The 16,430-nt window shown below is 51.1% G+C and overlaps 1 protein-coding gene across 1 annotated transcript in view; it reads right to left on the minus strand.

Annotated features, from left to right (window-relative positions):
- The window catches only part of ADTRP (androgen dependent TFPI regulating protein), a 497,819-nt gene that overhangs the window by 326,910 nt on the left and 154,479 nt on the right, over positions 1-16,430 (minus strand). Inside the window, exon 3 of the mRNA XM_078685788.1 lies at positions 9,672-9,773. Coding sequence (XP_078541914.1) covers positions 9,672-9,773 — 102 coding nt within the window. The remainder of the gene's footprint in view (positions 1-9,671; positions 9,774-16,430) is intronic.

Consider the following 16,430-nt stretch of genomic DNA (forward strand, 5'->3'; position numbering starts at 1 on the left):
GCAGCTGTGCGCTTTGCAAGTCCAGCACATTTACATTTACATTTACTTTGTGCTGTTAGGTTTAGCTCTTCCTGCTGTTTTAACTTGTTTGATAAACGTGCTGTACAGGGCACAGCCATGCCTGAGGCCAAAGGACCAATAATCTTCTAATAAGGACTTTGCAGTTCTACTTCTGCTGGATTTTGAGGGCTGGGTTTTTGCTCCCAAGGTCAGTAGGGTTGATTGTATCCATATCTTTAGTAGGCTTACTTATCGTACATCCTGTGAAAGCAAGTCTGGGGTTGGGGTTACCTTCTGATTTTTGTGGTAGAAAGGTCAAATTGAGAGGGCTGCAGTTTAAGAATCTTGTTTGACAGATTGGTTGCGCTTTCACACCCTTCCTTGTTTTTTCCTTCCTTTAGGTCAATGGCTCTCCATCTGATTTGACCATAGGAGAGTTGGGTGTTGCCCTCTTTTGTGTCTTCCTGCCCTTGAGCTGAGTTACTAGTTGGGGGTAGAGTGGCCAACTGGGATAGGGGCAGGCCCATTCTTCGAGATAGGTGATCATTTCTGGTAGTAGTGGGGTTGTGAACCCTGTTAGGCCCTCATTAATGGAGTAAAGCCCAGCTCCTGGGCCCTTCAGTAAGCTACATTTAGTGCTGATTTTCGGTTAGAAGCTCCAAGATGGAGGGGTAGTGGTGGAGAGAGTGTCCTGCAGATTGTAGTTTTCTGCTAGTAAACCAGGCTGCTCGCTGGGTCCATTGCCTATAGAGGCCATAGGATCCTTGTTGGTGATGATTGAGCATGATTGTCTGAGAGATTGTGTGACAAGATTCTTTCTGACAGGACCGCTGGAAAAAGGCGCCCTCACCTTACCTGATCTCATTAGAGGAAAGCTCAAGGGGCTCTCACGCAGACCTTCGAGTGCCCTGTGGATAATGTACTTGGCAGTGAAATTCTTTCTCCGAAGGGCACCTTTTGCAAGTACAGAAGCCACCTCTTGGATATAAGCTGTTGCTGCCATGTACTGCGACTTTGTTAGATGGGCCCTGGCTCCCTGGATTACTGGTGAGGTTGTGGCCTTCAGGGGGATGGCAGTAGGCAGCGGTGCAAGGGTGGTACAGTGCTCCCAGGAAGGAGTGAGGGTGCAAAATCATAACCTCACTCCTTAGCGTGGTTGCCCTGGTGGTGTCTGCACCTCACCTGGAGACCAGGAGGTCGATCCTTGCACAGGTATGCTGAGTTGATGCAAGTTATTGTCAGGGGGGTTGAGTGGATTGCTTGAAAGACAAGAGGGGAGAAGGCCTTCCATTACCCCCTCTGTTGCATCGTTGTTCTAATGTGGCTGTGAGCGCCGCAGCGACTGAGGCAAGGGGGTGATCTGAGCCTGTCAAAGGGGGCCCTGCAGCCCAAGCGGTCTGCACTTTGCTGCTTATAAGATGCCTGAAGCCCACATCAGCAGTTAATTATCGCTGGTTTTGGCTGGTTTATAGCCTCCGCTTACCAGTCTTGCTGCAGCACGTGCTCTCCCTGCTGTGCTATACACACTTCTGAAGCCCCTGCAGTCTTACAACAGTAGAAAGTGAGAAGCAGGGAATAGCTGGAGAAGTACTGTGGCGAGGCGAGGCTTGTGGCAGATTATGGCAGAGCATTGGCAGATTATGGCAGGGAAACAGCATGGAAGGGGAGGCAGGCGGTGATGGCGATGGTGATACCAGGATCTTGGGAGAGCTAGCAGTGCTTAGAGCAGGGTGGCAGGAGAGCCCTCTGACACAAGCCACACCCGCAACTATAGAAGAGCCGCTTCTGCGGCCAAGGAACCCCGCCAACTATGCTTAATGCAGTCTGTTCACCCTCACCTCTGCAGCCCCTCTAGTTGTTTCTCCCTCTTTGATTGCTCGGCCAGGCCGAGCCGCTCGCGAATCCCCCCTCATGACTTGCTGATAGCCTCCTCTCTGGTTTAAACTCTCACGGCTTCAGCTTCTGCAGCTCACACAGCTCTCCACACCGCTTCACTTCCGGGTAAGTGCTTGAATCCTTCCAAGTCTCAATCACTGAATTGTGTACCTGGAGAGGATCTACTTCCAATCGTGATAGGAAAAGGGCAGGAATGCGCCTGTCATTTCCCAATGCTGGCTCAAAATGTGCTTCCTAGAGCCAATGGAGGCACTCTTGCACTATGATAAGAAGGATTGTTTTTGTTCAGGAAGCCTTACCTTCCTGTGCAAAAACAATCATCTGAGACAATGAAGTGCACATAGAAAGAGGAAAACAGGAAAAGAATTAACAAATATTTCTCCTTGTTACGCCTCGCCTGGAGGAGGTAGCATTTTGTCACATTCCTAGTCTATAAGTCCATAGCTAGATGTGTGGGAACACCCACAATCCACCCATTGAATACCTCCCTGGGCCAGAGTAACGCAACACAGCGATTTGTGCTGCGTGGCATCACTCTAAACTTATCAAACTACGCAAGGCCATGCAATGTTGCCTTGCGTGGCCTGATATATCACTTAAGAGTTGGGTCACTCTTATGCCCCGTTGCATGGTACATGGGAGAAGCAGCACTTCATAAATATGCCTCTCAGTATCTGATCCTATATGAGTTCCCATTACATAGAAGTGCGCCACGTTTGAAGCTGGCGGTTGAGCATAGCCGGAGTGGGATTGTGGAACCCTCTGCTCTCTATCACAGCTCAGTTTTCTTTCTCTTTTCAAGTATAAACCTTAAGAATATCTTTGGCCTCGAGCCCTCTTATTTATTTTGGAGCATATTCTCAAGGACTTATCGCCGCGTTAGAGGCGTTTTTTTGCAGCTAATGCGACAATATTATTATCGCCGTATTACCAAGCTGTCGCTAACAGTCGTTAGCGGCAGTTTTTTGGCAAAAATGTCCATTTAAATGATCGCGACTTCTGTTAACGATATTTATCGCTAATGACATGCAAGGGAGGCGTTCCCATGCAAAATCTGCAGTTAACCCAACATCTCCATATTCACAAGGGGATTCCTTAAGTCCAGAGGACCACAAAAAAATGGCTCTAACTGCAACTAGAGGCAGTTTTTAAGACCAGAAAATATCTGGTCTTAAAATGGAGATAACCATGGGGCCTCATTTCAGCAGGTTTTGTTGGTGGACCACGCTGCAAGCAATGTTGCTGCCCTGCCCTGCTACAAAATTGCAGGGCAGGACTGCGCACCATCAATAAGATAGTGCGCATTCCTGGGCCTCACTCATGAAAAGTGTGTCAGCACTGCAACAAGACAGCGTTGCAACACTTTTCACTACCCTCTTATTGCGATACCACAGATGCGCTGTATTCACTAGACAGCGCTCCATGACGCAAGTAACGACAGATATGTCTGGAATACTGACGTATCTGTCTGTGCTAAAGTCACTCATTGCTGCAGTCGTGTCACAACCATTACCCAACTCCAGCAATACATGGTGCCAGCCTATCCCTGTGGCACTGCATCACCCTTACGCCTGCCATTAGGCAGGTGTAAGGTACTGACCCAGTGCCATCAATGAGGGATGCTCAGGTGTCAGCGCAGTTGGATATCCCTCATTTGCGTTTGGGCGCTGCGGTGTCATCGTCTGTAAGCGCAGGCATAGTGGCGGTGCTGAGGGAGTCGACGAGACGTACTTTGGTGTCGTTGATCCATCTGCGATGTGTGCGATGATTGCAGTGGTGTATGGTGGGCATGGTGAAGATGTGATATATACAATGATGGTTGGTCCAGGAGAGTCCTCTGGTGTGGCTGTAGTTGAATGTCCAGCTGGCAGAGGAGAGGTGTCCTGCTATGTTGCTTGCTGCGGTGATTAGCTGCTTGACTCTGATTTTGTTGAGCTTCCCCATGAGAGGGTGCTGTTCTGGTCAGTGAGGTTGTCCAGGGGGAACTTGAGTCCGCCAAGTAGGATGTCGTCGGGGGATGGGAGAGTCTGGTGTGCAATGAGGTCTACAATGGTATCAGAGAATGGGGGTCCATGGCCCAAGGGTCCTGAAGATGAGTGTACCACAGAGGATGGTTTTGGGGTTGGTCCGGATCCGGAATTTGAGGTGTTCCATGGTGACCCATGGATCATTAGAGTGTGTGGTCAGTCGGAGTGTGCTCCGGTAGTTGATGGCAATGCCTCCTGCTTGATGGTCGGGGTGCTCCTTGAGGGTGATACTTCATCCGTCAGTGATGGCGATGGCGATGTCCGTTCCGGAGCAGAGGTTGTTCCTGGCAGGCGAGTTGATTGGTTGGTTGATGGCGAGGAGGGTGCCGGAGTCGTAGTGGTGGAGTGTCCAAGAGGAAGGCTCCTTGGGGCTGAGCGTGGTCCAGGGGCAGACGGACGCAAATAGGCTAGCCTATGGGTTGCCTTTGGCATGGGAGACGCCCAGTACAACGCAGGTAGTACATCATTAACTGCATAACTCCAACAATTCAGGTGACTTTACATCACATTTGATTACAACATATTGTGAGGTCGGTAATGGGGTAATTTAAAGTTTTTCGGTGGGTATGGGTTTCGGATGTAAAATATGGAAATTGGGGTGTGTGTTCGGGTAAAATACGGAATTTGGGGGTGTTTGGGGTAAGATATAGACTTTGGGGTTTGTTTTGGGGTAAGATATGGAATTTGGGGGTGTTTTGGGGTAAGATATGGAAGTTGGGGTGTGTTTTGTGGTATAATATTGGATTTGGGGTGTGCCTGTGGGTCAAATTTGATTTTTGGGTGTGTTATGGGGACTCAAAAAAGGAATTCCAGAGTTCACGGTTGGGTTTGGGGTGCAAAGGTTAGTTTTGGGTTGCACTCACTGATGTGGGAATAGTGATATTGATGTTTCCGCTATGCAACACCTACTCTACTGTTGCAATGTGTCTAGTATTAGTATGCATGGGAATGGAATGCAATGTTAGGGCATGCACAGGGCCGGACTGGCTACCGGGCATTTTGACATTCTACAGAGCTGGGGGCTGATTTCGTTGATGGGGACCTGCGTGTGCAAAACGAAATTCGTTTTGCATTGTTGATTTCGAAGCACACGCAGGTCTCCATCTACGAAATTAGCCCCCACCGCAGTGACATCAGCCCCCAGCTCTGCAGAATGCCAAAATGCCCGGTAGCCAGTCTGGCCCTGGGCATGCATCACAAACACTTATGTGCCTTTGGCCTACGGGTGGTACGTCCGCTGTGTATGGGCGCACAGCGGCCGCCATTGAGAAGTGCTGGGGGGCTGGATAGCTGTGAGGTGGTAAATGCTGGAAAGAACACTGGATGGTGCATGGACGCGGGGATTTGTGTGTGAGCGGGTGTTGTAAAACTTTTTTTAAAGGATGTCTTACCTCAAAGCTGGGTCCCGTGTCTTCTTTGTTCCTGCTCTCCTGCTTCTGCTTCCAGGAACCGGAAGTAGGCAGCCAGGCTCCCTCCCCTGAGATTGGTATTTGGCAACGGGGCAAGGCATGCAGCCAGGGGCTGGAGGGGTGGGCATGTTCTCCATGCAAGCTGTAATGCAGCCTGTATTACGAACAGGGAAGTGCGCATGGCTGTTTGGGCGGCCTGAGTGGGCTGACCAAACAGTCATTGCGCACTTAAGTGGGCATGCAAATCCGTCCGTGCTTGGAGCAGCCCTACCCATCCTCCCACCCGCAAGGGAAACATAGCACAGTTACATCAGTAAGTTATCATCATGTGATGATTGTTCCTCCTCTGCACTCTCCTCAGCACTGCTTGGAAGCAGTGGGGCGACACTCTTCCGCCATAGCGGAAGAGCTAACACTGGGTATGCTTCATCTACGTGTGCTAGGCCTGGGGGACTCAACCCTCAGGCGTCCTGCGCTAAGCGTCCCACCTTCTCCTTACTGGGACATTGACACTGTGGCGCAATCCGCTGCACTGTCTCCAAATCTGTGACTCAGCCAGCAGGAGCCTCAGCCAGGAGGGATTTCAGAAGCCTAGGTACAGCAGTCGCCGCCAAGTCCGCTGTTGAACCTCCTGATGTTGTTGATGCAGCAGAGCCCCCATAGGCATGAAGTTGCAGCTCTCACACGTTATGTTATGTTATGTTAATGGCATTTGTAATGCGCGCAGCTGCTCCAGCGAAGGAGCGTCCCGGCGCCCGACAAGGTAGCCACACAACATAACTAGAAAACAGAAAATATTGTTAAAAAGATTAAAAGTTTAACAGTGCTGGAGAAACAAGAAAGTTTTAACGGCCTTACGAAAGAGAAGCAAATCACCAAGGGTCCGGATTTTGAAAGGGAGTGCGTTCCATAGTGCGGCTGCGCGCACCCTAAAGGAGCGACCCCCAGCCCGACTGAGTTTAAATCGTGGGGCTACTGCTAATTCCTGGTCCAGCGAACGAAGGGAGCGGCCCGGAATGTAGGGGCGCAAAAGTTGGTGCAGTAGCGGGGGCGATAAGTCCTTTAGAATCTTGAAGGACATGCACAGCACTTTAAAATGGATCCGCTGCCTAACAGGTAGCCAATGCAAAGCTCGCAGAGTATGGGCGACCAAGCAAAACCTAGGCAGGCCTACAATTGCTCTGGCCGCTGCATTCTGCACTCTTTGGAGACGGGTAAGCTCAGCCTGGTTTAACCCTATGAAAAGGGAGCTAGCATAGTCTAGGCGAGCCAGAACCGTCGCCTGAACCACAAGTTGACGGGTTGCGGCATCGAAGTACTTAAGTGCGGGTCTCAAATTGCGCAAGATGCCGAAACAACAAGCCGCCGTCCTTTTAGTGTGGCCAACGAAGTTGAGTGAAGGGTCCAACCAAACCCCCAGATTTTTAATCTCCGAAACCGGAGTGGGGGTGGGGCCCAGCTCAGGAGGCCACCAGGTGTCTCCCCATAGTTCTGTCCGCTTACCAAAGACCATAACCTCAGTTTTTTTGGCATTCAGTTGGAGACAGTTGGACGTCATCCAACTGGCCACCGCCCGGAGTCCATCTCTGAATCTTGGGGCATCCACCCCGGAGTCCCCGCTGATCGTGACCGCTAGCTGGGTGTCATCTGCGTACGACACCATGGTCATACCGCAGAGCTTCACTAACTCAGCCAGCGGCCTCACGTAGAGGTTAAACAACGTGGGGCTCAGCGAGGAACCCTGCGGGACCCCAAGAGACAGAGGGTGACGTTTGGACTGATAGGGCGGGGCAGCCACACAGAAGGAACGGTCCACGAGAAACGAACGAAACCACTGGTGTGCAATGCCGGTCACCCCTATCTCCTCAAGACGCTGCAGGAGGATCTCATGCGAGACCGTGTCAAAGGCGGCGCTGAGATCTAACAAGACAAGCGCCGCCGTTTGACCTGCATCCAGAACTGGCCGCAAATGCTCGACCATGAATAACAGTGCTGTCTCCGTACTGTGGCCAGCTCGAAAACCGTTCTGTGTGTCGTCCAGAATGTTAGTGCGCGACAGATGATCAGTGAGGGCGGTGTTAACATGCACCTCCGCGAGTTTGGCTGGCCACGGGAGAAGCGAAATCGGACGATAATTCTCCGATTTACTAGGGTCGAGAGATGGCTTTTTCAAAATGGGCATCACTACTGCTTGCTTCCATTTCAAAGGCACCTGGCCGGATGAAAGCGACATATTAATTAAGTCGCAAACCGGGCGAGCGAATGTCAGGTCTCTAAACATTAATGGCTTAAGCAGGTCTACCGGCGACCCAGACTTGACTCGAAGAGCCAAGGCCGTGAAGGTCTCCGGAGAGAGACAGGGGAAAGAGTCTAACACCACCTGTCCCGGCAAGATGGATGTCCCCGCACTGGTTTGCGCAGCAGCAGGGAAGGCTCTATAGATGGTCTGACCCTTCTCCAGAAAAAAGGCCGCCAGTATTTCACAGTGGGTGTTAGAACTGATGGTATCAATGGCAGGCTTCTTTGCCACAAGGTCCTTGAGAGCCTTAAAGATGGATTTAACAGGACTCCCACTGCTGCGAAACTCCAGAGCATAGAATGCAGCTCGGGCTCTACAAACCGCACGGTGGTAGGACTTGACAGTAGCCATATAAAAGATTTTTTTGCTGCTGTCATACTTTCTCCTCCAGTCTCTCTCTGCACGTCTGCACACACTTTTCAGAGCCCGCAGGTTGCCATTGTACCAGGGGCTGGGGTCACGGAGGCCACACTTACTCGAAACCATCGGGATAAGGGAATCGAGAGCTCTCGAGCTCAAGTTTGGCGCAGCTTAGGGGCCTCACCTTCCACAGAGTCCGGCCAGCCCAACATCAGCCGGCCTGTGATGCAGGGAGGCGGCGCCCACTGTTGGTGATCCCCTATGTGCACCCTGGTGTAGTGGTGGATCGTAGTATGCGATGCAGACCTCCCTACGTTGGGGCACAGAAGCGCCTCTACTATTTACAGCTCTAAGGTGCGCAAGGCGCTCTTCTCACACAGGTCAGCAACGTGTCTCAGTGCGACCTGCCAGACTTCACCACCAGGTACGGGCGATTGTCGCTCATCAATGTCTACCACCATGGCTCATCGACTCCACAGCTCCTCCACATCCCACTTGAGGCTCCAGACGCAGGTCCAGCGAGGCATCCAGGCTCTAGACACAGGTCCAGCAAGGCATCCAGGCTCCAGAAGCAGGTCCAGCGAGGCATCCAGGCTCCAGACGCAGGTCCAGCAAGGCACCCCGGCTCCAGACGCAGGTCCAGCGAGGCATCCTGGCTCTCATTCTGGTCATCCTGGATGTTGGGTGGCTGGTGGGGGTTGTTGATGTGGGCTGCACTTGTCCCTGGCTGCTCCATTCTGCAGTTTATTGGTTTTTAAGCCTATTTTACAATGGAGTTTGACTTATAGTCTATTTTTTGCATTAGAGCCAAAAAAACTCACGCTAGGCTGACTAACGTGAGTTTTTTGCCACTACTGGGCCTATCAGTAGTTTTCGCCCGCTAACGCCGGACTTCCTATCGCTGTCGCGCTGATGTTAGCGGCAGTTTTCACCACCCTTCCCTGATGCTATCGCCATGTAGCGACGGCTTGGTAATACAGTGCAAACATGGAGATAGTTTTCAGGGTTAGGCTGTGATAAAAAAAAACTGCTGCTAACTGGCGTTTGAGATAAGTATCGCCGGTCCTTGAGAATATCCCTCGTTGTTTGCTAATATCGTATTGACTGACTGTGTTGCATTCATATATATGTTTATTACTATGTGGTTATGACATTTTGTAAGCTCTTTCGCTCAATATTGCTCTTTTCTGGTACATGTGTGCAATATAAAATAAAGAAATGCAAAATACAAAAACATTTTTAAGTCTACATCACCGTTCTCTAGAGAGATGCTGAGAGAAACAAGAGAGAGAAGGTGAGAGTAAAAGTGAAAGATAATGCGGCAGAGAGAGAGGGAGAGGTAAAGGGTGAGAAAAGAAAAATTAAGCGAGAAAGTGTCAGGCAGATAGCAGAGATGACGTGTGAGAGAACAAAAGAACGGGTGGATTGAGAGAGAAAGAATTACAGTTAAGAAGGGTCAAATATAGACAGCTATACTAACTGGGAAAACATTTAAAAACATTATTTTGAAAATGCAGAAGAATAGAGGAGATACTAGGATTGCAACAGAAGTGGTAAATCAGTCACTGTACACATAGAGAAATATTTCATTCTACGTTTTAAACCATCAAATGCAATGTTGTCACAAGAAAGAATCTTTTTGCAACATGTTTTGTCGGAATTAATCAACAGCAGACTCACCATAGCATGATTTAACCACAGAGGAATGAACTCGTCGATACCCTTGGGGTAAACCAGCTCTCTGTTATAAGAGTACAATCCCCAAAAGGACGTGAACACAAACTAAAAAAGAAAAACAGGCGTTTAGCAACAACAACTCACAAAAAAAAGAAAAGTAATTTGTAGCAAGATAGAAAGTCTTAACGGCCACACAGCAAACAAGCTTTAATAATCACAGCTTTAATAAGCAAATGTGCAAAAGTAAGAACACGGACCCTCAGAACACCTTTTGTATTTACCTTTTTCATACTAGTATAAATGAAAACAAGCATTGTCACTGTGAAGACTATCTTCCCATTAGAAAAAAACATATAGACCTGCATTGTGACTTTCCAAGGAGGAAACATACATATTTATCGAGGATGTATGGGGGTGAAATATTTTTTTCTTGTGGAGAAATAAGAATAACAACTTAACATGTGAGATAAATAGACACGGTGGCCTTGAACATTGGACTTCTGAGAACTGACAATCGAACACTAGCGGAGCGGGTGTCTGAACCAACTATGTGCACAATAAGGCCCTTCATATTAGGTATGCAGAAACAGATGTCAGAATCCCGGATTTGATGTGTGTAGTCCGATCTCAGGATGGGAGTTCTGCTGACCCTTGCACGCTTCCATTTTTTGCCATGCGGCTGATAAGACATTCAGTTGTATCTCAAATGCTGTGCAAGTCACAGTGTGCAATTTGCACCCATCGTGTGTGACATACACAATGAGACATTAGGTCCTCTATGCGTTTTCCATCCTGATTTAAAGGAGAAAATGAAAGTTAGCTAAAGCAGTTGGGTTAAACTTGAAAAAATGGGGAAGACAAGTATAGATATCACATGGGCCATGAAATTAGAAAGACATGAAAAAGCAGGGAGGAGCATTGTGATCTTTTATTTGAATACGATCTTGTAGATAACTAATAAATGTTCCAAATGAATGAGACAGCAGTAGCCTATGGATGGCGGAAATGCATTTAAATGACAACATCATGTGAGCATGGGTGTTAAAGGGAACTGTAGAGGGATAATTACCCTTTCGGGTGATGTTTTATGTTACATGAAGGATGTACATTGAATATAAGACGAACTCAAGTGTCCTTGTGGCACAGGAACTTTACAGACCTTTACATATGAAGATAAAGCACTCTTGGGCAGAGGGACTTTACAGACCTTTACATATGAAGAGATAAAGCACTCTTGGGCTATCACAAGCCTTCATTGCTTCTCAGAGCTAATGGGGGTGGGGTCGCACACTACTCACACACCAGCGGGATCGCCCCTAAGGACTGTGGTAAGTGTAGTTCGTGTTCCGCGATGCATCTTTTTTCGATTCTCTGCTATCTTCGCCATCCCTGGACACGTGTTTCGGGGTATTTACCCCTCATCAGCAGGGATTAGGCCGTGTTCTGGGGTTGCCAGTGGCTGCCAAATATTGCCAGGTTTAGTACCACTCAGGCGCGCAGGTGCGGGGTCCCAGGCTCGTCAGCCAACTGCTCGAGGGAGCTTCAACATTGCAAATGGGGGTGGGGTCGCACACTACTCACACACCAGCGGGATCGCCCCTAAGGATTGTGGTAAGTGTAGTTCGTGTTCCGTGATGCATCTTCTTTCGATTCTCTGCTATCTTCGCTATCTTCGCCATCCCTGGACACGTGTTTCGGGGTATTTACCCCTCATCAGCAGGGATTAGGCCGTGTTCTGGGGTTGCCGTTGGCTGCCAAATATTGCCAGGTTTAGTACCACTCAGGCACGCAGGTGCGGGGTCCCAGGCTCGTCAGCCAACTGCTCGAGGGAGCTTCAACATTGCAAATGGGGGTGGGGTCGCACACTACTCACACACCAGCAGGATCGCCCCTAAGGACTGTGGTAAGTGTAGTTCGTGTTCCGCAATGCATCTTCTTTCGATTCTCTGCTATCTTCGCTTTCTTCGCCATCCCTGGACACGTGTTTTGGGGTATTTACCCCTCATCAGCAGGGATTAGGCCGTGTTCTGGGGTTGCCGGTGGCTGCCAAATATTGCCAGGTTTAGTACCACTCAGGCGCGCAGGTGCGGGGTCCCAGGATCGTCAACCAACTGCTCGAGGGAGCTTCAACATTGCAAATGGGGGTGGGGTCGCACACTACTCACACACCAGCGGGATCGCCCCTAAGGACTGTGGTAAGTGTAGTTCGTGTTCCGCGATGCATCTTCTTTCGATTCTCTGCTATCTTCGCTATCTTCGCCATCCCTGGACACGTGTTTCGGGGTATTTACCCCTCATCAGCAGGGATTAGGCCGTGTTCTGGGGTTGCCGGTGGCTGCCAAATATTGCCAGGTTTAGTACCACTCAGGCGCGCAGGTGCGGGGTCCCAGGCTCGTCAACCAACTGCTCGAGGGAGCTTCAACATTGCAAATGGGGGTGGGGTCGCACACTACTCACACACCAGCGGGATCGCCCCTAAGGACTATGGTAAGTGTAGTTCGTGTTCCGTGATGCATCTTCTTTCGATTCTCTGCTATCTTCGCTATCTTCGCCATCCCTGGACACGTGTTTCGGGGTATTTACCCCTCATCAGCAGGGATTAGGCCGTGTTCTTGGGTTTGCCGGTGGCTGCCAAATATTTCCAGGTTTAGTACCACTCAGGCGCGCAGGTGCGGGGTCCCAGGCTCGTCAGCCAACTGCTCGAGGGAGCTTCAACATTTCAAATGGGGGTGGGGTCGCACACTACTCACACACCAGCGGGATCGCCCCTAAGGACTGTGGTAAGTGTAGTTCGTGTTCCGCGATGCATCTTCCTTCGATTCTCTGCTATCTTCGCTATCTTCGCCATCCCTGGACACGTGTTTCGGGGTATTTACCCCTCATCAGCAGGGATTAGGCCGTGTTCTGGGGTTGCCGGTGGCTGCCAAATATTGCCAGGTTTAGTACCACTCAGGCGCGCAGGTGCGGGATCCCAGGCTCGTCAGCCAACTGCTCGAGGGAGCTTTAACATTGCAAATGGGGGTGGGGTCGCACACTACTCACACACCGGGGGATCGCCCCTAAGGACTGTGGTAAGTGTAGTTCGTGTTCCACGATGCATCTTCTTTCGATTCTCTGCTATCTTCGCTATCTTCGCCATCCCTGGACACGTGTTTCGGGGTATTTACCCCTCATCAGCAGGGATTAGGCCGAGTTCTAGGGTTGCCGTGGCTGCCAAATATTGCCAGGTTTAGTACCACTCAGGCGCGCAGGTGCGGGGTCCCAGGCTCGTCAGCCAACTGCTCGAGGGAGCTTCAACATTGCAAATGGGGGTGGGGTCGCACACTACTCACACACCAGTGGGGTCGCCCCTAAGGACTGTGGTAAGTGTAGTTCATGTTCCGCGATGCATCTTCTTTCGATTCTCTGCTATCTTCGCTATCTTCGCTATCCCTGGACTCGTGTTTCGGGGTATTTACCCCTCATCAACAGGGATTAGGCCGTGTTCTGGGGTTGCCAGTGGCTGCCAAATACTGCCAGGTTTAGTACACTCAGGCGCGCAGGTGCGGGGTCCCAGGCTCGTCAGCCAACTGCTCGCGGAGCTTCAACTTTGCAAATGGGGGTGGGGTCGCACACTACTCACACACCAGCGAGATCGGCCCTAAGGACTGTGGTAAGTGTAGTTCGTGTTCCGCGATGCATCTTCTTTCGATTCTCTGCTATCTTCGCTATCTTCGCCATCCTGGGACACGTGTTTTGGGGTATTTACCCCTCATCAGCAGGGATTAGGCAATGTTCTGGGATTGCCGGTGGCTGCCAAATATTATCAGGTTTAGTACCACTCAGGCGCGCAGGTGCGGGGTCCCAGGCTCGTCAGCCAACTGCTCGAGGGAGCTTCAACATTGCAAATGGGGGTGGTGGGGTCGCACACTACTCACACACCAGCGGGATCGCCCCTAAGGACTGTGGTAAGTGTAGTTTGTGTTCCGCGATGCAACTTCTTTCGATTCTCTGCTATCTTCGCTATCTTCGCCATCCCTGGACACGTGTTTTGGGGTATTTACCCCTCATCAGCAGGGATTAGGCCGTGTTCTGGGGTTGCCGGTGGCTGCCGAATATTGCCAGGTTTAGTACCTCTCAGGCGCGCAGGTGCGGGGTCCCAGGCTCGTCAGCCAACTGCTCGAGGGAGCTTCAACATTGCAAATGGGGGTGGGGTCGCACACTACTCACACACCAGCGGGATCGCCCCTAAGGACTGTGGTAAGTGTAGTTCGTGTTCCGCGATGCATCTTCTTTCGATTCTCTGCTATCTTCGCCATCCCTGGACACGTGTTTCGGGGTATTTACCCCTCACCAGCAGGGATTAGGCCGTGTTCTGGGGTTGCCGGTGGCTGCCAAATATTGCCAGGTTTAGTACCACTCAGACGCGCAGGTGCAGGGTCCCAGGCTCGTCAGCCAACTGCTCGAGGGAGCTTCAACATTGCAAATGGGGGTGGGGTCGCACACTACTCACACACCAGCGGGATCGCCCCTAAGGATTGTGGTAAGTGTAGTTCGTGTTCCGCGATGCATCTTCTTTCGATTCTCTGCTATCTTCGCTATATTCGCCATCCCTGGACACGTGTTTCGGGGTATTTACCCCTCATCAGCAGGGATTAGGCCGTGTTCTGGGGTTGCAGGTGGCTTCCAAATATTGCCAGGTTTAGTACCACTCAGGCGCGCAGGTGCGGGGTCCCAGGCTCGTCAACCAACTGCTCGAGGGAGCTTCAACATTGCAAATGGGGGTGGGGTCGCACACTACTCACACACCAGCGGGATCGCCCCTAAGGACTGTGGTAAGTGTAGTTTGTGTTCCGCGATGCATCTTCTTTCGATTCTCTGCTATCTTCGCTATCTTCGCCATCCCTGGACACGTGTTTCGGGGTATTTACCCCTCATCAGCAGGGATTAGGCCGTGTTCTGGGGTTGCCGGTGGCTGCCAAATATTGCCAGGTTTAGTACCACTCAGGCGCGCAGGTGCGGGGTCCCAGGCTCGTCAGCCAACTGCTCGAGGGAGCTTCAACATTGCAAATGGGGGTGGGGTCGCACACTACTCACACACCAGCGGGATCGCCCCTAAGGACTGTGGTAAGTGTAGTTCGTGTTCCGCGATGCATCTTCTTTCGATTCTCTGCTATCTTCGCTATCTTCGCCATCCCGGGACACGTGTTTCGGGGTATTTACCCCTCATCAGCAGGGATTAGGCAATGTTCTGGGATTGCCGGTGGCTGCCAAATATTGTCAGGTTTAGTACCACTCAGGCGCGCAGGTGCGGGGTCCCAGGCTCGTCAGCCAACTGCTCGAGGGAGCTTCAACATTGCAAATGGGGGTGGGGTCGCACACTACTCACACACCAGCGGGATCGCCCCTAAGGACTGTGGTAAGTGTAGTTTGTGTTCCGCGATGCAACTTCTTTCGATTCTCTGCTATCTTCGCTATCTTCGCCATCCCTGGACACGTGTTTCGGGGTATTTACCCCTCATCAGCAGGGATTAGGCCGTGTTCTGGGGTTGCCGGTGGCTGCCGAATATTGCCAGGTTTAGTACCTCTCAGGCGCGCTGGTGCGGGGTCCCAGGCCCGTCAGCCAACTGCTCGAGGGAGCTCCAACATTGCAAATGGGGGTGGGGTCACACACTACTCACACACCAGGGGGATCGCCCCTAAGGACTGTGGTAAGTGTAGTTCGTGTTCCGCGATGCATCTTCTTTCGATTCTCTGCTATCTTCGCTATCTTCGCCATCCCTGGACACGTGTTTTGGGGTATTTACCCCTCATCAGCAGGGATTAGGCCGTGTTCTGGGGTTTCCGGTGGCTGCCAAATATTGCCAGGTTTAGTACCACTCAGGCGCGCAGGTGCGGGGTCCCAGGCTCGTCAGCCAACTGCTCGAGGGAGCATTAACATTGCAAATGGGGGTGGGGCGATCCCGCTGGTGTGTGAGTAGTGTGGGACCCCAACCCCAATTGTAATGTTAAAGCTCCCTCGAGCAGTTGGCTGACGAGCCTGGGACCCCGCACCTGAGCGCCTGAGTGTTACTAAACCTGGCAATATTTGCCAGCCACTGGCAACCCCAGAACACGGCCTAATCGCTGCTGATGAGGGGTAAATACCCCGAAACACGTGTCCAGGGATGGCGAAGATAGCGAAGATACCAGAGAATCAAAAGAAGATGCATCGCGGAACACAAACTACACTTGCCGCAGTCCTTAGGGGCGATCCCGCTGGTGTGTGAGTAGTGTGCGACCCCAACCCCAATTGTAATGTTAAAGCTCCCTCAAGCAGTTGGCTGACGAGCCTGGGACCCCGCACCTGCGCGCCTGAGTGGTACTAAACCTGGCAATATTTGGCAGCCACCGGCAACCCCAGAACACGGCCTAATCACTGCTGATGAGGGGTAAATACCCCGAAACACGTGTCCAGGGATGGCGAAGATAGCGAAGATACCAGAGAATCAAAAGAAGATGCATCGCGGAACACGAACTACACTTGCCGCAGTCCTTAGGGGCGATCCCGCCGGTGTGTGAGTAGTGTGCGACCCCAACCCCAATTGTAATGCTTCTCAGAGCTACACATGATAATCTATGTTCAAGAGGGTGTATTGTATAGTGTTGTGACCTGGACCGTAAATGCATGGCCCCATCCCCTGATGCTTCAAAATGGAAGAATGATGAACCGATTCCAGCTTTCTGTTTTGAAGGCATGGTTTTGGAAGTTTTTTGTGAATATCCGTAGGGGGAAATGTGTGA

This window comes from Lissotriton helveticus, chromosome 4_1 (genome assembly GCF_964261635.1).
Source record: "Lissotriton helveticus chromosome 4_1, aLisHel1.1, whole genome shotgun sequence".
In the NCBI taxonomy this organism is placed as follows: domain Eukaryota; kingdom Metazoa; phylum Chordata; class Amphibia; order Caudata; family Salamandridae; genus Lissotriton; species Lissotriton helveticus.